The sequence below is a fragment of the Elgaria multicarinata genome, chromosome 20 (genome assembly GCF_023053635.1).
Source record: "Elgaria multicarinata webbii isolate HBS135686 ecotype San Diego chromosome 20, rElgMul1.1.pri, whole genome shotgun sequence".
Classification (NCBI taxonomy): Eukaryota; Metazoa; Chordata; class Lepidosauria; order Squamata; family Anguidae; genus Elgaria; species Elgaria multicarinata.
The window spans coordinates 17,914,272-17,940,968 of NC_086190.1; the positions used below are offsets into that span (position 1 = coordinate 17,914,272).

The window sequence follows — 26,697 nt, forward strand, 5'->3', positions numbered from 1 at the left end:
TGTGGGTCCCTGGTAGACACTGTGTGAACAGAGTGCTGGACTAGATGGACCCTCCGTCTGATCCAACAGGGCTCTTCTTATCTTATTATCTTCTTAATCCCTCCAGTTAAAAGGGGATCAGATACTTATTGATTTAGGGATATTTCTATCCCGTTTCCCATGAGGATTGCAACCAATCAGGAAACAACGCCTCGTTTTAAACGCACAGCCAAGTTGAGATGCAGTGGCTGATGGGTGATCCAGTCCCGACGTGTGTGGAGGGCAGCACTTTGGGGAAAGCTGTCGCTGTGTCAGGGAGGCAGTGCGGTTCAGTGGTGAGACTGGGACTCAGCCAAGAAGCTCGCTGTGTGGCCTTCAGCCGTTCTCTTTCTGAGATTCTCCCGAGACGGGGTTTATGTGCCCATTCTGGTTTCTCCCCCTCCAGGGCAAGCGGCCAGTGACTTTGATTGGTTTCAGTCTGGGCGCCCGGGTCATCTACTTCTGCCTCCAGGAGATGGCCAAGGAAGAAGGTATGCAGGAGAAAAAAATGTCCCCCCTTCCCCTTTTGATATGGGATTGAGTTTTCGGGGCAGTCCGTCCATATAGGCGGGCTTAGCAGTTGCACAGAGCACCACATGAAGTGGGACGCCAAATACAGATTAAATTATAACTAACATTTTAAGGCACTTTTATTTGAAATCAGACTGAAATATCGTCTAGCTGTCGAGTACAAATCTATTCTGAAAGTTTCGGGACTCTTATTTTATCCGATTTCGGACACACCGGTTGGACGGACGGGGAAAAACGAATCGTTATGCCTCTGTTTAAATAAATGCGCTTTTAAAAAAACATTAAATGGAAAATAGGGGCAAAATGGTTTACCAAAAGTCTAGATCTGCCCTTTGGGGTAGGGAGCGCCGACTGCATGGTTCGGTTCGGATACTATTGCTGGCAGCTAGTCTAAGGCCGTCCCTGTCTTCTTTTCAGGCAGAAGGTGCCGGCTTTAATCTCTGGCATCTCCAAATTCAAAGCCCACATTTGAAAGACTCCACTCTCTCCCATGAACCTGCCTGGGTTTTAAAGTCTTTGTGAGAAGCGCTTCTTTTTCTTCTCACCGTGGTTAGGAGCGCCCTCAATGGGACCGGGTGGCAGGGCCTTATCGGTGGCTGCCCCCAAGCTCAGGAATTCCCTTCCGAGGGAAGCCAGGCGCTCGGCAGGTTTTCCTGCGGAATCGCAGTCCTGGAAGGATGGCGGACACGCATCCCACATCCCTTGAGCCAAGCACGTTCTGGTTACCAATCTCGGAGCCATCTCAACGCATCATGGTGCCAATGTGACAAGCAGCATTTCCGTGTCTCTCCCGGATCTCTTTCGGCAGCCGTGGCTGCCGGTTCTTCCCATCCCTACATCCTTGCAGGTTGCACCCTTCTTCGTAAAGCCGCGGTCCTTGGCTTCTGGTTCCCCTCTTTCCGCCATGGCCTTTCCCCCTCCTCAAACCCGTCTGTCAACTTGTGACGTCCCTCGATTGCCGATATTGTGAGCTCCCCCCTGCCCCCAAAGACAGCTGCATCGGGACAGTTTGTACCAATTAACGCGACGAGAGATTCGTGGCCCAAAAACCCAAAGAAAATCTGGTGTCTGCTGCTTTCGAAACGGCTCCGACGCTTTTCCAGCCCAGAGCGTGCAGATTTAGGGTGTACGGTTTGCTTCCCCCCCCCCCAACAGCTGTCAGAGGGACGTAGGGCGCTTGCGTTCATTATCAGGCGAGATGGTGGATCTCACGGTTGTCTCTGCCCCAGCTTCTCTCCGGATCTGTTGGACTACAACTCCCATGACCCACGGCCACTGGTTTTAGAGCTGGCTGCTGTGCAGGGCCCAAAAGAGGAGGGGGATGTGGTTGCTAGGTAACCCTGGTACCTCTCTCGGCTCGTTCCCAGCGATGCTGTAGCACCGAGAGTGACGGCGATGCTTAAGTGAGGGATGTGAAGGGGAGGAGGAGGAGGGGGGGTCATTCCAGGCGGAATTGGGGGTGGGTTGTTAATGATGGAGGGCATTTTCGAGGCCGGAAGCTCAAGCCGCAAACGTGACGCTGTCAGCGTCCGAATTCGAAGCCCGCTAGGAATTCTTCGCCGCCGGCGTATGAAGTCCGTACAAATAAGGAGCCCTGCGGCATTTGAATTAGCTGAGTCAAATCTGCCTCGCGGATTCCATTTAGGCAACGGAAATCGCCTCTTTGCCTCTGGAGCGTGCCGGGGAAACATTGTCGCCTGCCCAAATCGGATGTTTTCGGAACAAAACAGAAATCCTGTCCTGCTCCAGTTCCTCTTCTTCTTCTCCTACCCGATCTTTCCCCTTTCTTTCTCGTCTCCCCAAGAAAAGGCAGCTTGCAAAATGATCTTACTTTTGCAGGAGGCCGCTGGCCGCACCGGTATAATTTGCGATGGTGTATTTCTTGTTCAAGAAATGGGTCCCTTTGTGCTTGGGAGGCCTGAGGCCCAGTATTGGGCGAAAGGTGGGATACAAATATTATAATAATAATAATAATAATAATAATAATAATAATAATAATAATAATATTACAACGATGAGTGGTTGCTCTCTCGAGTAGCAGAGGTTCCCAGGGGATGGAAATGTGAATGATTTTATGCCGCTATCCCATACGGTCACCATTCCCAAACTTGGCACTGGCCAGATTTTTTGGCTTCAATTCCCATCATCCAGGGTTCAGCCCATGGGCTGAATTCAATTTCAGCAAGGGTCCCAGTGTGGGAGGGGGGGCAGCATTCCGGTTAGGGGCGTGGCCAGATGCAACAAGGGTGTAGCCAAAATACCAGTGCATTGTAGCTGAGAGCTCTGGGACTAGGACTTAGAAGAAGCATTTCAACCTTTTAGAATGGGGGGGGGGGATACGCAAAAGCTGGTAAGCCCCCCAACGATTGGTGTTTGGGGGGGGAAGGGGGCAGGGTCTTGTGGGGAACCGTGAAGGGCCGGATTGGGCCCCACTGGATTTCCGGGGTGGGCAGTATGGAAAGCAGAGGGGGAAAAGAAACAGAATGGAGCGGCCGGAATTCGGGCAGCAGCAAGCCACGCTGCAACATTTTCTTGCAGGTTCCCACTTGCCATTTCTGATAATAATTCTCCAACTTCTTGGGGGTCGGCGATGCGGAAAACCATCCAGTTGTTTTGAAGTGGATCGAAAGGACGGATGTATTATTTCCCCCTTTCCATTCTGAATTGAATTTTCCTGCTGTTTTTATTCATTCATATTTTTATTATGATGTTTATAATTGCAGGAGCAATTCCCCCCCCCTGGGAATTAATTAATTACATTTATTTCTTTATTATTAGACTTCTACCTCACCATTCCCCCCCCCTCTTGCAAGGCAGCTAAGATAGCGCTCTTCCTCTCGTCTTAATTTCTATCCTTACAACAACAGCCCTGTGAGGTAGGTCAGGGGGAGATCTGGGTTCTAGTCCCCGTTTGGCCATGAAGCTCACTAGGTGACTTTCACCCAGTGAGCTTCATGGTCAAACGGGGACTAGAACCCAGATCTCCCAAATCCCAGCCCAATGCTCTAACCACTACACCACGCTGACTATTACTGGTTTTCCTGTGTGGTCTTAGCTGCCATGGGGACCTTTAGGTCCAAAAGTGAGGGTTCCACTGAGTCCAGAGTCTTCATTTAAGGCTGAAATAATCTGACGTGCCCTTGAAGCTGATGGGTGGGTGATCCAGGACAAAGAAAAGGAAGGACTTCTTCACGCAGGGCATAGTTAAATTGTGGAACTCTCTACCACAAGATGTCGTGATGGCCACCAATTTGGATGGCTTTAAAAGGGGGTTGGATCAATTCCTGGAGGCAAAGGCTACCCGTGGCTACTAGCCCTGATGGTTATGTGCTACATCCAGTATCAGAGACTGTAAGCCTGTGTGCCCCAGTTGCTGGGGAACATGGGTGGGAGGGTGCTGTTGCACCATGTCCTGCTTGTTCATCCCTGGCCAACGGCTGTATGGCCACCGTGTGAACTGAGTGCTGGACTAGATGGACCCTGGGTCTGATCCAGCATCAGGGCTCTTCTGATGTTCTTATATTCTTACCTGGGAGTAAATCACCGTGAATTTAAGCAGGCCTTTCTTTTTAGTAAACCCGCCTTCCGTCAAGCCTTCGAGGGTATTTTTGGCGATTCGTGTATCGCTTCCCGTTTTAGAAATCCCAACGCGGTTTGCAACCAATGATAAAGCAGTTGCGTCGTTATCAAAGCCCAAGGAAAGAACCCTCCGGGGCTACAAATGCTTCCGCAAGCAACGCCCAAGCTGCTCTATCTCTGCCTGTGGGTCACGTTCTCCTCCCAAGACTTTATGGCTAACGCCTCCCCTGCGGTGTCTGCCTGTGTGCGCTTCTCTCGTCAGATTGCAAAGGGATCATTGAAGACGTGATCCTGTTGGGAGCACCGGTGGAAGGAGATGCCAAGTGCTGGAAGCCCATTGCCAAAGTCGTCTCGGGAAAGATAATCAACGGCTATTGTAGGTCGGTAGGCCCTAAAATCCCGGTTCTCCTTTTCCTTTCTTTCTTTTTAACCCTGTAGAAATGTGCCTGTAATACAGATTTCAAAGCAGGTGGCTGAAATTTTGTGGTGAGGGTGTTCAACGTTCCGTCCGAGGGCCGATTTCTTTTTCAGGGGAGCCCTCGGGGGCCGCAGGGTAAAGGGGCCGGCCCCCGAAATACCAGCCTGTTATCACTTAAAGCTCTTCCTTGCAGTAACAAACCCTTAGGAGGGAATTTTGACACCATCCAATGATTGGTGGTCAGGAAAAGGGGGAGGGGGCAGGAGAAGTGGGCGGGGCCAGATTTGAGGCTCTGCACATAGTTATGCCATTCTGAGAACGACGTCACTGGATTAGATAAGGATCGAAAACATTGGACGGGACCTCAGAGGTCATCTATTCCACCCCCTGCTCAACGCACGGCCTGCAATGCAGGGTAGAACTCTGACCGACGTCCATCTAGCCTTTACTTGAAGGAGACCGCCTCTCCACTTTCAAATACCTCTTACCATTGGGACGCTTCTCCTAATGTTTAACCGAAATCCACTTCCCTGCAATGTCCTGCTCTTGGTTCTGTCCTGACCTCAAAGAACAAGTTGGTTCCATCCTCTGCATTATAGCCCTTCATATCTTCAGAGGCAGTAAGCCTATCTACACCAGTTGCTGGGGAGCATGGGTGGGAGGGTGCTGTTGCACCATATCCTGCTTTGTGGGTCCCTGGTCGACGGCTGGTTGGCCGCTGTGTGAACAGAGTGCTGGACTAGATGGACCCTTGGTCTGATTCAGCGTCAGGGCTCTTCTGATGTTCCTGAGGTCACTCGCACATCGCCCCGTAACTTCCATGTCTCTGGGCTAAACATTCCCAGAGCTTTTCTACATTACGATTGATGGACTCGTTGAATATATTACGGGACGACTCCTTACGTAGACTCCTCTTGTTTCCTCGTCCAGGGGTGACTGGCTGCTAAGCTTCGTTTACCGGACCTCCTCCGCCCAACTCAACGTCGCCGGACTTCAGCCGGTTAACCTGGACGACAGGAGGATGGTGAACGTGGATCTCTCGTCGGTCGTAAGTAGCCGCCGCCGAAGACGGCCCTGAAACGTTTTTGGCTGACGCTTGCCGAAAACTCGACAGCCACTGCCTACAACAGAAACGTTGCACCTTTTCCAGCCCGCGGGCCAGATTCCATTCCGGAGAAGCTCTCGGGTGCCAGACTCCATTGGGTGGTGGGGCTGGAGGCGAAAGGAGGTGGGCCCAAAATATAAAAACACTCTTAATGCCGGCCTATCACTTCTCATTTTGCCCCTCCCCCTTTCTGCTAAACACCTCTGGAACGCAGCACTCAAGAGCCCTTCTGAAATTAAATCCGGCCCTCGACCTGAAAGAGGTTCCGCATTCCAATACGGGCAGTTTTTATTTTGGATTCCTTTCCGAACAATTCCCAAACGTGGGATTTTCCTTTTTCACAGTCGCCGCGCTCCGGGTTTTCACCACCCTGTCTTATCGCAACCCCGAGATTCCTTCCTTTCCTTTGGAAATAATAATAATAATAATACAGTGGGCTAACAACAGCCAACATAAACCAATAAAAATTACTCCGAATGAAGCAACTGCTGCGGAAATAGCATCAAGCAGCAGAACAAATGGAGCTTAACCTTTTACTGCCCGTTCCATCTACGGCTGGTTCTGCGTCTTACCGCAGCTAATTTCACGGCTTCTGGAAAAAAACCGAGAACGAACAGGTTAACAAAAGAACGGAGCCCTCCTCACGCTTTTTCTCTCAGCCCCGCCAGGGCGGCCGCAACACCTGACAATCCGGCCCATTAATCCCCCGACGGCCTTTTTAATTAATGTTCTAATCTCTCCCAAATTGAAAAAAGACCGGTCGAGCCACATGGACAGATTGTGGTTGCAGATTGCCTCGTAAAGTCACGGATTCCACACACACACACACACACAACCAGGGAAACAGACATGCATAACAACCTTCCGGGTTACGTGCCAAGATCTGGTTGGCTCCAAATGTCACAGCGTTCTGGAACTGTTTCTCGGAGAAACCCGGAGAGAGGGTTGTTCTGCCGACGGCTGTTAGTCACGGTAGCTAAGCGGCAACGTTGCCTGGGTTTGATGATGGGATAGATGAGAGTGAACAGGCTTGGCTTTAATCCAGATGAGATGGAGATGCTGTAGAAAGCCCAGTTCAGGGACTGAGACCCCACCTGTTCGGAATGGAGCCGGGCTGCCCCTGAAAGATCAGGGTTGCAGCTTGGGAGTGCGCGTGGATTTCACATCGGCCCTGGATCTCCACGGGGTGAGGAGCCCATTTGCGCACCTGCGCAGGGCCGGTGCCAGACTATTTTGCGCCCTAGGCAAGGCGAACTACTTGCCCTCCCCCACACACACACCAAAATTGCCAACTTCGGTTTTTAAGAGCAGACGTTTTGTGGAAAAAACAAAAAGCACAACGCTTGAAACGGCTAAATTTATTTTAAATTGCAAGAATAAGTAATCATCAATTTTTTGATTATCTTTCGCAAATACAAAAGGAGATACTTTGGCACGCAAATCGTTTTGAACTAAAGGGCACGCGGTATAATGCATACCGCCGCCACTGGCAACACAACATTAAAACAGCCGATTGGTATAAAACTGTGACCCGTAAAGGTCAGTACTGCGCCCCTCTGAGGTCTGTGCCCTGGGCGGCTGCCTAGTTGGCCTAATGGTAGAGCCGGCCCGGCACCTGTGTCTAGTGTGCCCTCAGGGGAAGGAGGCATGAACCCTGGAGGGGTGCATTTGGCCTGTGGCCTGAAGTCCCTCACCCCTGCTGTACGGGGAAAAGCATTCTTAGATGACATGAGGCAGGGGAATTGAACCCCAAAATCTCCCCCCCCCATCACCCATCACGGTCTGCTTCCATGGACCAGACCCACTCCGCAAGGGGCCCTTACGAAACTTTGTGGTCCCTTGCAGGTGAGCGGCCACCTGGACTACATGAAGCAGATGGACACAATCCTGAAGGCAGTGGGCATCAAAACCAAGCAGTGCCGCTCGGACGAGCGGGGGAACCTCGCCGCACGCTCTGCTGAACCGGAGGAAATCCCGGAGCTGACGCCGCCTGACGCCGGGGAAGAGCAGAGCGCACTGGCTGGGGAGGAGAGCCACGATGGCGGCAGCGATGGCCTCGCTGGGGAACGCGACCGCTGGTCGTGGGAGCCAGTATCCGGCCATGGATTGTGCCTCAAAGACCACCCACCGGAGGTGGATCCTCGACAGAGCGATATGGCTGACACTGATCAGGACCAAAACCGAGCTGGTTTAGAGGACTCGTCCCCCGCCGGCTCTTCAAATTCCCCGGAACTTTCTGGAGCAACCATCCACAGCTCTGGCACTGCTAGCACGCCGCCTCCGATGCTGAGATAGCGGGCATGAGGATGCAGCACGATGGGTACTGTAGTATTTGCACTGGGTCTTCTGCGAATTCCTGCATGCTGCCATCGGCGCCTAAGTGCCCTTGCAGAATCAGTCCCAGGTTCTGTCTACGTGTGGTTCTGTCTCCAAGAACTTCGGCGCCAGGGCATGACAGATGTAGCCTTCCCGTATTTCCCTGCATCTCATACTGCGAAATATGCTACCCCGGATGGCTCATGATTGAAAACAATTCTCTCCGTAGGTTTGTCTACTGTGGGTTTCCCCTGCCTGGTTCCCTCCAAATATTTTGGACTTCAACTCCCATCAGCCCCAGCCAGTGTGGCCCATGCTTGGAAATGCTGGGAATCGTAGTAAAAAAAAAACCCACCTGGTGGAGATCTAATGCATCCTGTGTCATCCTTGGTTCCCTCTCGGTGTTGTTGGACTCCAACTCCTATCACCCCCAGCCAGCAAAACTGGGCTGCCTGGGGATGATGGGAGAAGTAGTCCAAACATGCGGGGGGGCTGAGATTGGCAAAGGCGGTTCTAACGACTCTAACCCTTCCCAAAAAAAGCAATCTTAAGGGTCACGACCCGTTTGCGTTTCGTGGATGGCCGAGTGCCTTTCGTTCCACAGAGTCGGACTTTTCTCCAATTTTCCCGAATGTGTGTGAATTCGCATCTGCGCCAATTCACACGTTTGTGCAAATCCCCCTCAAAATGCACAAACCCTCCCCAAAATGTGCAACCCGCCATGCGCAATTTCACGCTTTCGCCTATGGCAGAAATGTGCAATTTTGGCCAGTTACTTTCCTTTCTTTTAAAAAAAAATTCACACGTTTTGCTATGGCTGAATTCGCGTAAAACAAGCAAAACCAACCGATGCAAACCTCTTTATTTACAAATGTACAGATGGGAAAAAAAGGACGGTGGGGACGGGGGCCAATGCGAGGCCGGGCTCAAACAGGGCGTGTCGGACCTTTCTGGGACCGAGGAACGGATTCGGTTTTGGAGAGGCGTTCCAATGGTGGGAGGGGCCAAAGGCCAGGGGGCGGGACCAAAAAAAGCCAGCCTGTTTTACCTTGAAGCTCTTCCTGCCAGTCACACAGCCTTAAGAGACGCATTTCAGTCTTTTAGAATGTGTGTGTGTGGGGGGGGGAAATGGCGCAAAACCTGGGGAACCTCCAGTCAAGTGTTTGGGGAAGAGGGCATGGCCAGCTGGGCAACCTCAGAGGGGTGGATTTTGTCCCCAGGCCTGATGTTCACGACCCCTCGTGCAGCTTAATAAAAGAATGTATTAAATTATTTTGTACACAAACACACACATTCACACACACACACATTGGGCATTCATCTCTGCGTTTCTCCCCATTGCATCTGGAGCAGCCATCAGAATCTCTCCGCCCCTAGACATGGCGGATCCAGCCTGGCCATTAGCTTCTGTTTTTGTAGGTTGAATTGGCCTGTCACCCTTCTGTTCCCCATTGCAGAAGAAAAAAGGGGGGGTATATGGAAACAGGGGCGCGTGAGGGGCACGATTCAACCTCTGGTGAATTATTCAGTATCGTTGCAAGCGATCCCCGTTTCTATCCGCCAGGGCAGTGACGTGGACATCTGGTCAGCCCTTGCTCTAGAAGAATGCCTGTTTTGTGATTCATGAGACTGTGAAATGTAGGACATTAGGAGAATATGCACGCTGGAAGTGTTCGTTGTGTCCGCTGGGAAATAATAATAATAATAAGGACCACTTCTGCTGTCTGCAATTTAAATGCGCCCTCCGGCATGTGGTGGGTTTTTCCATGTGCAGAAGGTAGCAATTTACACACTCCCACAGTCTAAATCAGGATGCGATTTCTGTCGGGAAACAGGGCCAGGCAAAATGGGCGCGCTCGTGTGTCCGGAAGCAGCGATTCTTTGGTGCCTTCTGGCCTGCGACCAGGAATTCTCCTCCGCACTGCGAACAAACGTAACAAGTGGATTTGGGGGATGCTCCCCCAAGTGACCTGGCCACGTTAAAAAGGACACAGATGGTGGTTAATGGAAGGTTGCGTTTCAGGCCTGCACCACAAACATGGGGAAAGTTGGATGTCAAGGCTAAAGGATCACCTGGGAAGAAAGAGCTACTCAGAGACCCATCTGCAAGAAATTAAAAGTGGTATCCTTCCTTGCCGAGTTTCAGGTGTTCGTTGAAAATACGACACACGTGTGAACACGCATACACACACACACACAACCTCCCCCCTGCTTTTTCTAGTGATTGCGTGAAAATGGGAGCAAGCCAAGCTGTGGAAAGTTCGGGTGACAGAGAGAGAGAGAGAACTGAAGTAGGGGAATATCGGGGAATATCGGCAGAGAACCACTGCTCATGAAAGACAGGTGAGAAAGTCACAACGCTGGCTTTTCCCAGCCCAAAGCACATCATAAATAGGGGCCCTGTTTTGGAAAACTCGGTAACCGAATTGCAGCAGATTCATGGCCAGCCACCCCGCCTCCCCCGGCAGAAAAAAGTCATCCGTTACTGAAGAGGGAGAAGAGAAGCCATCGCTCCCTCCAGTGTTCATGGTTCTATTTTTTAAAACCAGAACGTTAAACCACCCTGGGGTCAGCTTGTGTGCCAGGAGAACGAGGCGCGTATCTTTGAAGTTGCTTTGCTGTGTCCTTGACAGGGAATAGTCCCAGCGCCTGTAAACGATATGTGTCTCCTTGCAGGGCCGGTGTTAAGGATAGCCATGTTAGGGCAGCTCCTGAGGACCCCCACGCCTGCAAGGACCCACTGAGAAGAGCCCCCTGGAATTGTGCCTCCTCCTTCCCCATGGCCACCTCCTTGTTCCACCTGCCTCTTGCCCTGGCCCAGGCCCAGGCAAAGATGGTGGAGAGGAGGAGAAGGAGATGCCATGGCCTCCTCGCTCCCGGGCCCTCCCTGCTCCCGGGCTCTCTGCCCATCAGCCAAGCAAACAGGAATGATGAGGAGAAAGAGAAAGAGCTGGAGACCTCAAAACGCAGAGCATGGACCATCCCTTTGGCTGGCTGCGATTACCACGGCTGCCTGCTGCCCATCCTCTTTTCGTCCTTCGCCGGGCGTTCTCCCAACGCCTGTGCATAATGTGCATATCCTTATACTCTTCTCCCTCACCTTCATGCGTCCCTTGTTCTTCCTGGACATTTGTGCTGCTGAGAGAGACGGGACGGACGAGCCGTGTATAAAAAGGCTGCTGCTACGGATACGTCAACCAGGAGCTATTCGGCATGGCCAGCTGCACCAAGCTCTGGTTTTCAGACGGCCGGGGTGGACCTCCAGCTGTGAAGGGCTGGTGGGGCCTCTCAGTCCATGGGAGTGTTTAACGGATTGATGTGGAGTTCCTGGTCCGTCTGCTCCAGGTCGAAAAGGTTCACCGAGTCTGCTCCCGTGGCTGGGAGAGAGCCCAAACGCTGGCTCCCGCGCTCGTCGGCCTGGGTGATGGAGTCGCCGGAATCGGTGTCTCCCGGCAGGCTCAGGACGTTCTTGAGGGACGCCCCCGGCCGAGGGCCACTGTTGGAGTTCCTCATGGAGAGCGAGACGGGGCTGGGCTGTCCCTCCCAGGTGCGCCGGCAGCACGGCAAGTACTTCGCCATGGCCCTCTTGAAGTCCCGCATGAAGAGGGGATAAATGATGGGGTTCATCGTGCTGTTGAAGTAGCCCAGCCAGGTGAGGATGTCGAAAAAGTCCGCAGAGATGCAGTTACAGACAGCCTGGAGAGAACGGAAAGTGGATTTATTGCATTTTTATACTGCCCAATAGCCGAAGCTCCTTGGATGAATACATGGATGACACCCACATCCAGAGAGAGAGGAAGAGAGAACCCTAGGAGAGCATTAAATGTGCGATTCCTCAGCCTCTGTCCGAAGTGGTATAGTCCACGCTACGGCCACAGGACTTGACCACCCCCTGTGGCTGCATGTACAGACCACGCCTTAGCTAAACAGCCATCAAGGGTCTCTGCTCCCACAAACATTCCCAGGTCATGATTCCAGAACTTAAAAGAGAATTTTCAAAACATCTATTTTGTTGTTATTATTATTATTATTATTTCTCTTTTCTTTTTCTAGACAGACATGAAGGGCTTTGCCAAGTCATGCGGTCTTGTAATGATTCAGGAATTTCCTGACTATTGAACATGTTTTCATTATGACTGCTTTCTGGATGTTGAATAAATAAATAAATATTGATGTGATGCCAGTGACTGATATGACGAACAGAATAATTTAAACTTTTTTCCTGTTGCCATAATTCTTTAACTTCCATAGCCACTGGTGTATAGTTTTCTCTCTTTTCCTCTTGCCTTTTCTATGGCATTTGATGTCATTAGGTATTGCTATGTCGATGAGATAAGTGTGTTTTTCTTTTTTGTCTATGAGTTATTTCTGGACGGTTGCAAGGTATTGTCTTGTCTGTATGAATTGTTCTGTCCCGGTATATTTTACGATACCCATTTTCCAAGATTGTTTCAGGTGAGCAAGTTTGTTCCAAGACAGGACGGAACTTACCTGTGCCATATTACAGACAAAGAAAGGGAGCCATGCCACAAAGAACATGCCCAGCAAGACGCCCAAAGTCAAACTGGCCTTCAGCGCCCTTTTGCTGTGCTTGTTGGCAAGTTTCCGGTTGTCGCTTGTGCCTGTCGATTGGCTGTGCGCTCGGTGCACCTGAGGAAGAGCAAAGAGAATGAGGTGCACAAGGAAGAGAGAGAAAGCGAGCACTACAACTCCCATCAACCTCAGCTGGCAGAGGCAATGGTTGGAGATTTCTGGATGTAGCCAGAAATATCTGGAGGTCTACAAAGCTTAGTTGCTGGCAGGCTTTACGGGAAAATATGCTGTTATACTTGGTGCCAACCATTTTGTCTCTGGCCCCACCCCTTTTCTGTCAGCCCCGCCCACCATTGGCATGCAGCCCCTGGGAGCTTCTCCAAATTGAATTCAGCCTTCAGGCTAAAAGAGGTTCTATGCCTGCCTTATGCCATGTTGAATACGCTTAGCTGTAACTAATAAATGCTGTGCCAATTTTTAATTCGCTTTAGCTTACGGGCATTTTATTTGACATGCATTTATTTTATTTAAAATATTCCTGGGCCGCTTTTCAGGGGAGAACCCTGACCCACGCTGCAGGCGTAAGGCAAACCCAGCTGGGTGACCCGCTAAAAATGTGTGAAATGTTTCCTTCTGAAGGCCAGTTGGCTGGTAATGGCTTTTTATCCGGTTCACGGAAAGGAAGTCCTGCTCTGTTTCTCGAAAGCTGCTATTTTCCTCCTTCTTACCATCTGTAGAAACTAATTTGGGGGTGGGTGGGTTAATCCAGTTACATGAAATCTAATTAATATGTCGTACCTTTTGGCTTGGCTGTACGAGAGGAGATTTGGTGATGGATTACGGAGGCTTTTTTAATTAGATTTTTAATTATTATTATTATTTTGAGCCTCGACTGTTTCAGCCGACAAAGCCAAGGCCGCTCGCCGGGGCTGTCTTTCTCGCTCCGTCTCCTCCAGCTGTAAATGAAATTGTTATCTCTGCCTCCGGTCTTAATTCAATAAGCTGGCGATTTGGCGGTCGTCGCTCGACCAAAAAAAATTCTCACACGCATTCGTACTCCCCCCGTGGGCGCCTGCGTTTTCCAGCCCTTTTGTAAATTAAGAATTTCCGTAACGTGATTAAGATTGCGCCTCCTGTATTCTAGAATAACAATGGAACCGTTTATTTTGCAAAGAAGGGTTGCCGTGGCGGGGCGGGGAAAAATACCCTGGCTCTGTTATGGACTAGATTCTAATTGCATGTTCTGGACTGCAGCTTCAATGAGATGTGAAATTTGCCAAGTGTAAGAATAACTCCGGTTTCTTCTTGGAGGTGGGGGGAATCCAAGTTTCTGGCGCTCATGATTCCATCAAAAGGCACGTGGCCTGTGTCAGATGACGGCTAACAGGCCAGAGAGGGCCAGGCCAAATATTTCAGTGATAGGAATTTGGTTCTCGCATTTCCAGAGCTGAATTCCATTTTGGAGAAAACCTTGCAAATACCAAAGCCAAACTGAATATTCCAGCATGATTTAGCTCAAAATCCTTCCTGCTAATAAGTAAGCCTTCGATAAGGCATTTCAATGTTTTAGAATGGAGGGGAAAAGTACACCAAAGCCGGGATTGGGGTGGGGGGAGAAGGGGCGTGGCTAAAGGAAGGGGGTGGAGCCATGGGAAGTGACCCCTGCTATAGACGCTTCATATATATATATTTCTCCTGTGCCTGGCGTTCCACCTCACCTGCTCCTCGCTGCGCTCCGTCGTTTCAGGCTTTGCCATAGGGGAAATCCATATTATTTGAAAACCTGTTCAGAGCCATGCACAAGGCATGCAAGTGTGTTTTGAGTTCTAGGAGGAATTCTGAGTGCTGTGTTTGTGGTGCAGGATTTGAACGGGGGCAGGAAATTTTACAGAGCAATCCTACCGCTTGGCTGCATTAGATAGGGCTGATGTATATTTCTTCCAATTTCAGGGGCATGTCAGGGAAAACGGGAAAACCAGAGTTTCTGCTGAACCATGCTTCTCCCACAATCTGCCCCAGACATGCCCCCCTCCACAGACATCAGAGAGGAAAAGGCCCCCACTCCTGGCAGCTTCAAAGGGCTCCCCTCCAATGTTGAACTATCTCTCTCTCTCTCTCTCTCTCTCTCTTTCTCTCTCGTATTTATTTATTTATTTATGGCGTTTTTATACCGCCCAACAGCCGAAGCTCTCTGGGCGGTTCACAAAAATTAAAACCCTTCGAAGTATAAAACAAACAGCACAAAAACACGATATAACATACAATATAAAAAGCTCAACCAGATAAAAACAGCAGCAATTCAAAATTACAAATTTAAAACACCACGTTAAAATTTATTTATAGACTGTTAAAATGCTGGGAGAATAAAAACGTCTTCACCTGGCATCTAAAAGCATATAATGTAGGTGCCAAGCGAACCTCCTTTAGGGAGCTCATTCCACAGCTGGGGTGCCACAGCAGAGAAGGCCCTGCTCCTGGTAGCCACCTGCCTCACTTCCTTTGGTAGGGGCTCACGGAGAAGGACCCCTGAGGATGACCTTGGGGTCCGGGCAGGTGCATATGGGAGGAGGTGTTCCTTCAGATAGCCTGGCCCCAAGCCGTTTAGGGCTTTGAATGTTAATACCAGCACTTTGAATCGGGCCCGGACCTGGACTGGCAGCCAATGAAGCTGGAAAAGGACTGGCGTGGTGTGGTCTTGTTGGCCAGTCCCTGTTAGTAACCGTGCTGCCCTGTTTTGTACCAGTTGAAGTTTCCGGACCGTTTTCAAAGGCAGCCCCACGTATAACGCATTGCAGTAATCCAAACGAGAGGTTATCAGAGCATGGATCACTGTAGCTAGGCTATCTCTGTCCAGATAAGGGTGCAGTTGGGATCTCAGCCTAAGCTGATATATTCAACCACATCAGTAGATTAATCAACTACCGCTTGATCTGCAGGGATCCAACTTCAGTTGCTGAGGCTTCCGACTAATCTTATCTGTGGGACCTTGTTTAGCGCTAGAACCTCACGTGTGGGGTGTGTGGCTGTCCTATCAAAGATTCCTTTTCCTTCCTCCAACGCGTGAAGTTTTAGAGGATTAAATTATAGGTTGGTCTCACTCTTTCTTCAGGCTTCAGCGTCTCTGATCAGCGCTGCTGCGGGGGTCTGAGGAAGATGAAGATTTGCTTAAACTTAGTTGCAGGCAAAATCGCCTCAGCAGAATGGATTTACAGCCCCACTAAAGAAGGATCAGCCAGGCCTCCATGTTGATTTTAGGCAGTGCTGCTGTCCATGGTGCTGATATGGCTCTATTTCTATGGCTACCAAGAGAGATGGATGAACAATTTCCTAGCAACTGGTCGGCAACCGAAAACGGGTAAAACGCCCAGTTCCTTTCTCCGATTCTTTTCCCCACCCTGGGAAGCAGAGGAACAAGCAACCTTTCCCCTTTATCCTGGAAGTAAAACTTTCGCTAACTCTATCACTGGTACTGAAAAGAGAGTAAAACTCTGGTGTTCGATGAAGTAAATAGTTTTCTTTCAAAAATAATCCAGCGAGTAAAACAATCGTAAAAATCATGTGTTTGAAGCCCTCTTGGAAGGTCTATCAGCAGCTCAACGTTTCGGACCCTGCCCTCATAATTTTCAGTATGAAAACCATGAGGGCAGGTCTATATTGTTGTATAAATCATCAAACAACAGGTGTTGTTCCAGTTCTTTCAAGGTACGTTGATATATATATATATATATATATATATATATATATATATATATATATATTTAATGTATTGTGAAAATATTGAATATGTGCAGCTTTCTAATACCTCGATGTCTTGACTTCTAGCTCCAAAGGAAGGACCACTTCTGGTCTGAAACGTTGAGCTTCCAATACACAATTTTTACTATTGTTTTAATCGTTGGATTATTTTTGAAAGCAAACTATTAAAACCATTCATTTACTTCATCGAACACCAGAGTTTTATTCTCTTTGCAGTACCAGTGTTTTGGTGTTTCCCCCCTCTTTCTACGCTAACTCTATCACTGCTCTGCCATCTGCAAGAAGTGTAGATCTGGGCCCCTTCCGGCCGGATTTCAGCCACGGGCTGCTAGTTGTTGACCACCAGGGTGCACGAAATGAGAGCGATTTCACGTGGACCATCAAACCAGGTCACGCTGTTATTTTTTCACTCCTCGCCTCCTCTCCACAACTCCCTAGGTCTTTCCAAACTTTCCAGAATTGGTTTTGAGTTTTGTCCTTTGGAAACAGCCTGCGACGTTCCGTCATCTTTGTGTGTGTGTCATCAATATAAGGCAATTATGTCGCCTTGGGGTAAGAATGGCTGCATATAGAGAGAACCGCAGGAGACTATAGAGAAAAAGACGCTTACAATGAGGTTGTTTACCACATTTTCGGAGGCTGTGTTGTAGCAGAAAAGAATAAATAATGGTATGCAGGAAGAGCGGTATTTATCTTGCATGCATTTATCCTCCTCCGGAAAGGAAATAATTCAAGCCGTTCCTTATTCATCCCCTCCTGGTAAATTGGAATACAGGATTCCAGTTTTCTTTGCTCCTGCCTTTTAAAAACATTTCTTAAGCCAAGAATCTGCAACTGGGCATTTGATTGTCGGAGGGGTTGAAGATCCCTGATGTGAAGGGAAGAAAAAATGGAAAGGGAGGTGTGTGTGTGTGTGGGAAGCTATATCAAAGCATTTAAATGCAATTAAACTTGGGAGGATTTTTCCTCTCCTTGAGGATGCGACGTTCGTAGAAGCAATGGTTGGTGAGTTACATCTGCCATTTTCCATGGCACATTACCTCCTCTTTCAATAGCGGGATACGTGGACACACAAACTAAGAAAAGAAAACATTGAATTTCTGAAGAAGCTAGATTCTGCGGCCATGAGGACTAGTTGCTTATTTTGTGCTTGGTTATTTCAAGCCGAGATGTCCAAGAAGCTAGATTCTGCAGCCACGAGGGCCGAGAGAGCTGATTTTGTGTTTTATTATTTCAAGCTGAAATTCTTGAGCTCAAAAGAATAAAGCACAAAAATCTGCCTTTTCCACGCCTGCAGGGATCCGCGAGTACAGAAGCGCGCCCGCGCAGACCCCGGGAAAAGCGCCATTTCCCTTTAACGAGCTCGTCGGTGACTAAATGATTTTGGCAAATTAAATTTCGTTTGCCTGGAACATTAGTCATTTGTCACAGGGGAAGGTGACTTCTGAGTTATAGAGGCGTCTCTTTCCCCCTCCCCATTCTGGAGAAAGATGGTGCTATTCATTTGTGTTCATAAATCTTTCTCCTTGCACCCCCCCACCCCAAAAAAACACCCTGCTGACACGCCCAGTTTTCCGCTAGTTTGAGTGCTTATTGAACCTGCCATGGGGTTAATTAGATTTTCCAACCGAGGCCCATGTGAGCAGAGAGAAATTCTGAGAGCTTAGAGCTGGCTGGTCTTGCCGCGCTACCATGGCTATTTATTTTCTTCCTTACGCAGACTGATCTCCAAAAAGAAGGCTAGATTAATCACGCTCAATGCCTGGACTCCCCCACTCTTCCTGCGATGTCTATGATTCAAACATCGCCATCTCTGCAGAATGGCCGTTGCTTCAGAGCACTCCAGCTTTATCGCGCGCCGGTTAAAGAAATGAACGGATGGATTTGTGCCCCTGCCTTCCCGCCAAGAAAGTGGTGCTCAAGGTGGCTAGCGATCCTTGCTGGACGATGCACTTCAGTGCACTTCGGGGCTGCCCAACTAATGCTAAGGCACTTTCAGTGAAGCTAGTATGTTTAATGCTTCACGCTCAGCAACGGATGTCGTTGTTTTTGACCAAGGTCGTTCTAAGCTGGAAGCTGTTGAGTGTGAACTGGCTCTCTGAGAGCCTCACCAGATGGAGTGGGGGGGGGGAAATCGTGTTTCTGTCCCACAATACTTCCTCTTTGTTCACACGGGGAAGAAAGAGGAAGTAAACAATGACCACGTGGCCCATTCAATGGGCGTTTTTATCCCGCAGTTTCTCCTGCACGCAGCAGGAAATGGCGGCACGTTTCGCTATATCCGAAAAAGTTGGATTTTCCAGGTCTTTTGCAACGGGAAAACAACCGGAAGGGGTGGGAGACGTGTGGGAGGTGGACGGCATCACTAAAAGGACCCGTGAAAAACCGTGAGCGGCCTGTAGTAAACGTGGGATAAAACACTCCTCTGATGAAGCTCTTACTGTGCCTCTGTGTTGTTGTGAGTTAGTTTCTCTTTCTTTCTTTCCTTCCAAGTTTCTTTTTCTTTCGTTCCTTCCATCTTTCTTTTAATTCCTTCCTTCCTGCTTTCTCTCCTGGGTGTGCGTGCATCACGTTGCATAAGAACATCTACTTTGGAGAGAAGTTGCTAAACCAGAAGACAGGTGTAGATGGTTTTCTCACGCGGCTTTCTACGTGAATTAAAAAGCTTTTTCTGCAGCGAGTTTCTAAAATACACCTGTAGATTATATTGGTTAGCATTGATTAGAATTCCTTTTACAGAATGTGTGGAGAGAGAAGAGCGCTATCGTTGTGAAATCAGCATTTGGGCAAGGGAGCACATTTAGAGCCTTTTCGTTTTGGAGTGTAAAACCAGCACATACGATGCAAGGGGTGTTGTATGCTATTGTGATCCCTTGAGAGTTTGGGACAAGAATAGGGGTTTTATTTCCGCCCAGGGGCCAAATTCAATTACAGTGAAGTTCTTGGGGGTGTATTCTGGGAGTGGGCGGGGCTGAAGGCAAAATGGGCATGGTCAAAATGCTAAAATGCAGGTATATTGCAGCTTAAAGCTCTTATTCCCCATAACGCAGCTTTAGGAGAGGAATTTCAATCTTTTTAAAATGGGAGAAAGACTGTGCAAAAACTAGGAAAACCACTGATTATTGGGAGAAAGGGGCGAGATTAGGGCAAAAGAAGGTGGAAAGCAGGTTTAAAGTCTGTTGTATTAATTTACGTTCTATGCACGATAAGTTTTGTTTTTAATGGTGGTAGTTTAATTAGAAATAGGGAAAATCCTGTACTTACCCAGAGACTAACTGAGGGGACTGTACTTACCCAGAGACTAACTGCATGAAAGTTTACCCTGCAGAAAGGAGAGAAGTGAGTGTGTCGGGCCAGGAATGGATACTCCACTTAGAATCATAGAATTGAAGAGTTGGAAGGGGCCTATAAGGTCATCAAGTCCAACCCCCTGCTCAGTGCAGGAATCCATCTTAAAGCATCCCTGACGGATGGTTGTCCAGCTGCCTCTTGAAGGCCTCTAGTGTGGGAGAGACCACAACCTCCCTAGGTCACTGGTTCCATTGTTGTACTGCTCTAACAGGAAGTTTTTCCTGATGTCCTGCCGGCTTCCTGTAACTTGAGCCCATTATTCCATGTCCTGCAATCTGGGATGATCGAGAAGAGACCCTGGCCCTCCTCTGTATGGCAACCTTTCAAGTCCTTGAAGAGTGTTCTCATGTCTCCCCTCAGTCTTCTCTCCTCCAGGCTAAACATGCCCAGTTCTTTCAGTCTCTCCTCATAGGGCTTTGTTTCCAGACCCCTGATCATCCTGGTTGCCCTCCTCTGAACCTGCTCCAGCTTGTCTGCATCCTTCTTGAAGTGTGTTGCCCAGAACTGGACACAATACTCAAGACGAGGCCTAACTTCCACCCCACAGAACCGATGGGGCTCTACACCACGCCCAGGGGCCTTCCCCCGTCTCTCGTGCCAGGCAGTCTTCTGCCTAGAGAACTGGCAGAATTGGAGCGCCCAGACTGCGTTTGGGAGTCGTGGCTGTGTGTGCCACCCTGTGCTCTGTTCCCGGCTGAGCAGCTGCCGTCTGCCCACTGACACCTGGCACCGGCATGGGGGTGAGGCTGAGTGACGACTCCGGAGCTCACGCTCCCCTCCCCTCGCCTTCTGATGAGCGGCTTCTCCATATTCCTCAACAATGCTCCTGACATTCTCCTCTCCCACTTTATTGTTTTGGTGAGTGCCGTTACCTTCTGCAAATGTGAACAAAAGAGCGAGTGAGAAGAGACAGAGAGAGAGGGAAGATTGGTATCTCTCCTCAAGCAGAAAGAGAGCAGGTTCCTTCTGTCACCACAAACATCTGGGGCTTCAGAGCTACTTTTCGGGGGCTCCGGCCCTGTTTGGCCACCACTGACGCCCCAGTGCCTTTTGCATGAAGGTTAATTACAGTGTGTATATTTGCAGGCACGGGGATCAGGAATAGAACTCAGATTCCTGAGACTTTCACCTCTCAATGCTTTATAAAACAAAGTTCTAGTCCTTAAGGTTGCTGAGATAAAGCAGGGCAGGAAACACAGCACCTGTATCGCCTTCCCGGATTCGTATATCTGGGGCACAGAAGATCTTTCAGCGAATTCACTTCTCTAGCTGGAGACAATGGGGATTGATTGGACCTGGGCCTTTTTTTCAATAGAAAGTCCCCAAATCCAAAAACGAGTAGAGGCTGGTGATGCCGATGTCAGTGGGGTGGTGAACCTGCTCTGGGTTTCATTCAGTACCAGTCAGGACTCTAAACCAGTGGTTCCCAAAGTGGGTGGTATTGCCCCCTTGGGGGCGGTGGGAATGCATAGGGGGGCGTAAAGAGGCAAGGGGGCAGCAGGGGGATGCTAAGAGGCAAAGGGGCAGCAGGGGGGCGCTCGAGGTGGTCTTTTCCGAGAAGCGCCTCTCCAGAAGGTCTTAAGACCCAGGGACATTTTTATGGGAGAAGGTAGTTTGGTCCCAAGCCATATAGGGGAAGAATCCACACATGTATTAATACCGTTTAAGAAGAGTCCTTTTAACAGTGAATTGAAATGTTTCAAAAGCACCAAAACGCTAATGAAGAGACATACCCTGCTTGGTGTGCCCCGCTATCCTGCACTACGGAGAGTGGTTCAGAAGCTCCTGGTTGCATTTCCAACATCATATTTGGTGGAATGTGGTTTTAGCATGGTCTGCCTACTTCTCTCCATGCAAAGAAATCGACTCCAGATTACTAAACGTGGTGATTTAAGACTCACGTTAAGTGACTTTAAACCAGACATTGGGAAACGGGGGGGGGGGGATCTACACTACTGCTTTTAAAGCGCTTTAAAGCGCTTTGAAAACGTTTTGAAACCTGTATATGGAGCGTATCCTGGGCCCCAACAGTTGTCAAAACTGTTATAAAGCGCTTTAAAGCAGGAGTGTAGATCCCCCTGGTATCACTTCATCAAGCTCACATGAAGAATTTACAGAATAGTGAAGTACTCTATCTACCCTAGTTACTAAATGTGATATCTAATATTCTTGCTAAATGACTATCAGACTGTGAAAAGATGATATCACTGGATCAAGTTTAACTGAATCAACTAAAAAAATGTAATTGGATTTTGAATACATGTTCAACTAATGGTTACTGTTTTGAATTTTATTGTTATTATCTTCTTTAGTGGGTCGTTGAAAACCGCTGTTCTGAATAATGATTTTGAGTTTGTGGAACCAAGGGGGCGTTGACCTGAAAAAGTTTGGGAACCTCTGCTCTAAACAGAGGTGCTTCACCTCTTGGATGGCTTCTTTAGAGTTCCGTAACTGAAACCCGGAACGGATTTACCGTGCCGCTGACATTCTGGCCGCCAGCCTGTCTTGCCCAAAGTGTAGCATGTTTCAGGGATGTGGCGGGTGGGATTTTCGAGGGTCTTCTGTACGCTTCGTGCTTTCATGTTCCCTTTTGTTTTGCCTGCAAGTTGTAAGGCCTTTTCTTGCGGCTTAGGGACAATAAAACGCCTCCCTTTCCCTCCTCAACAAAATCTCATAAAAACTGCAAACTAATATATGTTGACAGCAGTAATAAAGCATTCCGTTTTCGTCGCGGACCGAAGTCCCCCAGACAAATGGAAAGCGTGTGAGTTTGTCATCTGAGAAATATATATTAGTAGACAAGGGGGGGAAAGGAACTTAAAATCTGCACGCCCCCCCCCCCTCTCTCCAGTATTGCTGATCAAGATCACTATTTCTCTGTTAGTAGCCGGAGAGCCTGATGGTGTCTGGAGCGATCCCAGCCGGGTGACTAACTTAAATTCTTCCCACCTACCCTGCGATCAAGCACGCCATTAGCAGCAGGGAAACAATGGCCAGAATTGCTGGGGGGGGAGTTAAACCCTCTCCCCCACAGCAATCCAAATCACGACTTCTGTTTACACGGTGTTTGCCTGTAATAGTGATTTTTTTCTCCATCTCCCGGCTGATGGCTGATCAGCGGGGGCAAAACGTGACTGAGGTTCTGTGAGCCGCACAGAGCCTAGTCGAAGGCCTCATGCGGCCCGCAGGTGGCTCACCTGTGGCTTACGGGAACGGCATTCCACAAATGAGGGGTCACCACAAAGAAGGCCCTGCCTGTTGCTGAATTCAATGGACTCTGCATTCAGCGAAGGGGCTGGCACGGCAGGTTGGCACGGCTGCCCACAGACTGCCTCGGAAGTCTACCTCCAGGTCCTCCGGAAGACGTTCCGCCCTCTCCCTCTGGAGAGAAAAGTCCGGAAATTGGACAGTGTGTTTGACTGCCCCCATTTGAAGCCAACACCTTTGTTTTGGGTTCGAATCATGAGCTGTGGAGGGCGGGGTTCCATATGTTTCATTATATTAATGTGTTAATTGTCTTAATTTCTGACGAGGAGGCCTTTTGGTCCAGATCTTCACAAGCAAGGATCTTCATAGGGGAGAAACCGATCCTTGAGACGTTTCCTGGTCTTCCTGGAGCTTTATCACTGTCTTGAAAAGTAAACTCGGGTGGTGAGGGCCCACAGGACGATAGCCGACATGGGCCCACTGAGAAACAAGATAGAGGCATCCACCCACACCAGGGCAACCCTGAGGTTTGCAGAAGTACGGAAAAATCTTTATATTTAATAAAAAATGGTTAATGCGTAACCCACCAATCCCAAAAGAAGATCAAAGGGGGAAGGAGGCGCTGCCACATTCTGTCACAGCGTCCTCTCCTTGTAGGTTTCTAAACCAGAATGTTAAAATAGCCTTTTGAGACTGGCATCATATAGCCAAGCTGAATATGAGCCAACAGTGCGATATGGCTGCAAGAAAGGCAAATGCTATTTTGGGCTGGATTAATAGAAGTATAGCTTCCAGATCATGTGAGGTTCTGGTTCCTCTCTATTTGGCCCTGGTTAGGCCTCATCTTGAATATTGCATCCAGTTCTGGGCTCCACAATTCAAGAAGGAGGCAGACAAGCTGGAGCATGTTCAGAGGAGGGCAACCAGGATGATCAGGGGTCTGGAAACAAAGCCCTATGAAGAGAGACTGAAAGAACTGGGCATGTTTAGCCTGGAGAAGAGAAGATTGAAGAGAGACATGACAGCACTCTTCAAATACTTGAAAGGTTGCCACACAGAGGAGGGCCAGGATCTCTTCTCGATCCTCCCAGAGTGCAGGACACGGAAGAACATGCTCAAGTTAAAGGAAGCCAGATTCTGGCTGGACATCAGGAAAAACGTCTTGACTGTCAGAGGAGTACGACAATGGAACCAGTTACCTAGGGAGGTCATGGTCTCTCCCACACGGGAGGCCTTCAAGAGGCAGCTGGACAACCATCTGTCAAGTATGCTTTAGGGTGGATTCCTGCACTGAGCAGGGGGCTGGACTTGATGGCCTTGTAGGCCCCTTCCAACTCTAGTATTCTAGGATTCTGTGATTGTTGGTCGGTTGAAGGGGATGTGGCCAGGAAAAAGGGGTTCAGAGAAGCAGGCCAGACTTCACCCTACCCTAAAGTTCTCTTCCCACCTACCCACCCCGAAAAAAGATTTACTTTTACAGTGCATAAGGATTACCCGCCTGGAGAGACTCGGTGTTCCAGCGTCCCCAGATTGGGAGGAGCCAAACAGGCAGCCGTGACTCGTGCAGAGAGGCGGTGGGCAAACCCCTATAAAGGAGTTGCTGTCTTGAACAAGGCAATCATGCCAAGAGGCTGATGGGGAAGGCGGCATGCCCAGTTTCAGTGACTCACGCCAAGACAGGCTGTTCTGCAAGGCTTATAGAAGGATGGATCAATCTAGCGACAATCCGGTACAGGCAGAGAGTTAGGGGATCATTGGATCAACTAATGCTCTTGGGAAGGAAGCTCAGCTGTGGGCAGGGGATCATACAGAGTTTCAGCAGGCACCTTTTTCTCTGGATGGATATGTTTGTCTCCCATGCGTCTTCATTTTCTGGATTTTTGCGGTATTGTCAGAGCGTCCCATGCGAGGAAGACAGTGGGAGGTGCCCCGTGATGACATGGCTGTGTAGCGGCCTCTGAGCATGCAAAGAGTTCATTTTCCCCCACCCCACAGAGCGAATGCGACAGAGGCCAGATTAGGGGCAGGCCTGAGATCCCAACAACAGTAGCAAAACGGTTTCGTGGTCTACCTCTTCGGCCCTCAAATGTTTCGTTTTTGTACCACACAATTGCCAAAGCGCTCTGGCCGGTGCCCAAAAATTACAACCCAAGCTACAACTTTTTTAAAAAACAACGATAATATAAAACCTTTAACATACCAAGTTTTTAAAAAAACAAACCGATTGGAAACCGCTAAAAGCAGTTAACACTAAAATACCGGGGTCCCAATAAAACATTAAATGCCCTGTCGCGTGCTGTCAAATGCCCGGGAGCAGAGCGAATTCATAGACTCATAGAATAGTAGAGTTGGAAGGGGCCTATAAGGCCATCAAGTCCAACCCCCGGCTCACTGCCTGGTGTCAAAAGGAGGATAACGTTGGCGCCAGGCTGGCCTCGTTGGAGAGCGCATTTCACAAGCGGGGCCACCACTGACTGGGCCCTGTCCCTTGTTGCCGCCCTCTAACCTTGGAAACGGCAGCGCACAGGTAGGTATTGCAATGCTGTGAACCGCTCTGAGAGATTCTGTTCTATTCAGCGGTATATAAACGCCAACAAATATAAATAAATAGGTGAGGCGCGCCGCTAGGGTTTGCGGTCCTGAGGCTCATACAGCTTTATAAGCCAACCCCAGCGCATGTTTGGACTACAGCTCCCATCACCCCCACCCATTGGACATGCTGGGCTGGGGTCAATGGGAGTTGTAGTTCAAAATATCAGGAGGAGCGCCTACCTTCAGTCCATGCTGAGGGGGGGGGAACGTGTCCCTCTGGGGGCCCCATTCCAGCCCTTCAGGATTCCCCAGAAGGCCCCTCCCCTTTCCCATGGCCCCTCCCCCTTGATTATTTGGCTTTTCTGCATTCCCCCCCCCCCATTCTGAAAGGTTGAAATGCCTCCCCTAAGATTTAGTTACAGGATGTAAGAGCTTTAAGGTCAAAGATGCTGTGGCTTTTTCAGCCTCTGGCCCCACCCACCACAAGCATGCGGGAGGGGGTCCGAAAGCCTTGCCTCGGCGCTCTTTACCTGTTGCGTCGGCCCGTTGTTGGTGAGCGAGGCCACCTGGACCGCCTGCTTCCGGGCCGCCAGGAGGATGCGGCAGTAGGTGAAGAGGATGGCGACGGACGGGAGGAAGAACGTCAGGCCGGAGGCGATGAGGGCGTAGGGCAGGCTGACCACTAGCCGGCACTGCTCTTCCTGGGCCTGGAGGGTGGCGTTGAGCAGCCGGAGGTCGAACTCCATCTTGTGCCAGCCCATCTTGATGGGCAGGAAGGACACCAAGGCGGCCAGCGTCCAGGTGGCCAGGATGAGCAGCACGGCCCGGCCGGGCGTCATCCTCAGCTTGTACTTGAGAGGCGAGATAATGAGCAGGTACCGGTCCAGGCTGATGACGCACAAGTTGAGGATGGAGGCGCTGGTGCACATCACGTCGAAGGAGAACCAGACGGAGCAGAAGGCGCCGTCCAGCACCCAGCGGCCGTAGAGCTGGTTCAGCAGGGCTGGGGGCATCACCACGGAGCCCACCATGAGGTCGGACATGAAGAGCGACACCAGGAAGTAGTTGGAGGTGTTGCGCAAGGCCCGCTGAGTGAAGATCAGCAGGATGAGCGAGAAGTTGCCCACCATGGTCAAGAGGACGATGAAGCCCAGGAAGGCGGCTGTCCAAGCGCTGCCACTGAGCCGAGGGCTCTCTCCGATGAGGGTGGTGTTGCTGCTCCCCAACTCACCTTCCATCGGGGAGGGAGGGAGGGGAGATGTCATAGGGGGTCCGAATTCCAGTGCTAGAAGCAGAGGAGGGCAGCCGTCCCAGCGCTGGCCTTGATCCGGCTGGGCTTGGTGCTCCCAAA

The 26,697-nt window shown here is 49.7% G+C and overlaps 2 protein-coding genes across 2 annotated transcripts in view; one reads left to right on the forward strand and one right to left on the reverse strand.

Moving 5' to 3' along the window:
* Window positions 1–8,945, forward strand: part of TMCO4 (transmembrane and coiled-coil domains 4) — a 29,653-nt gene extending 20,708 nt beyond the window's left edge. Inside the window, exons 11-14 of the mRNA XM_063145479.1 lie at window positions 425–509; window positions 4,391–4,508; window positions 5,477–5,594; window positions 7,497–8,945. Coding sequence (XP_063001549.1) covers window positions 425–509; window positions 4,391–4,508; window positions 5,477–5,594; window positions 7,497–7,946 — 771 coding nt within the window. The 3' untranslated portion in view covers window positions 7,947–8,945. The remainder of the gene's footprint in view (window positions 1–424; window positions 510–4,390; window positions 4,509–5,476; window positions 5,595–7,496) is intronic.
* A 2,225-nt stretch (window positions 8,946–11,170) lies between these two features.
* Window positions 11,171–26,584, reverse strand: HTR6 (5-hydroxytryptamine receptor 6). The gene is made up of 3 exons (XM_063145290.1): window positions 25,877–26,584; window positions 12,459–12,617; window positions 11,171–11,663 (listed from the first exon to the last, which is right to left on the reverse strand). The coding sequence occupies exons 1-3, from the start codon at window positions 26,582–26,584 to the stop codon at window positions 11,256–11,258; spliced, it is 1,275 nt and encodes a 424-aa protein (XP_063001360.1). The 3' UTR covers window positions 11,171–11,255.
* Window positions 26,585–26,697: the final 113 nt, after the last annotated feature.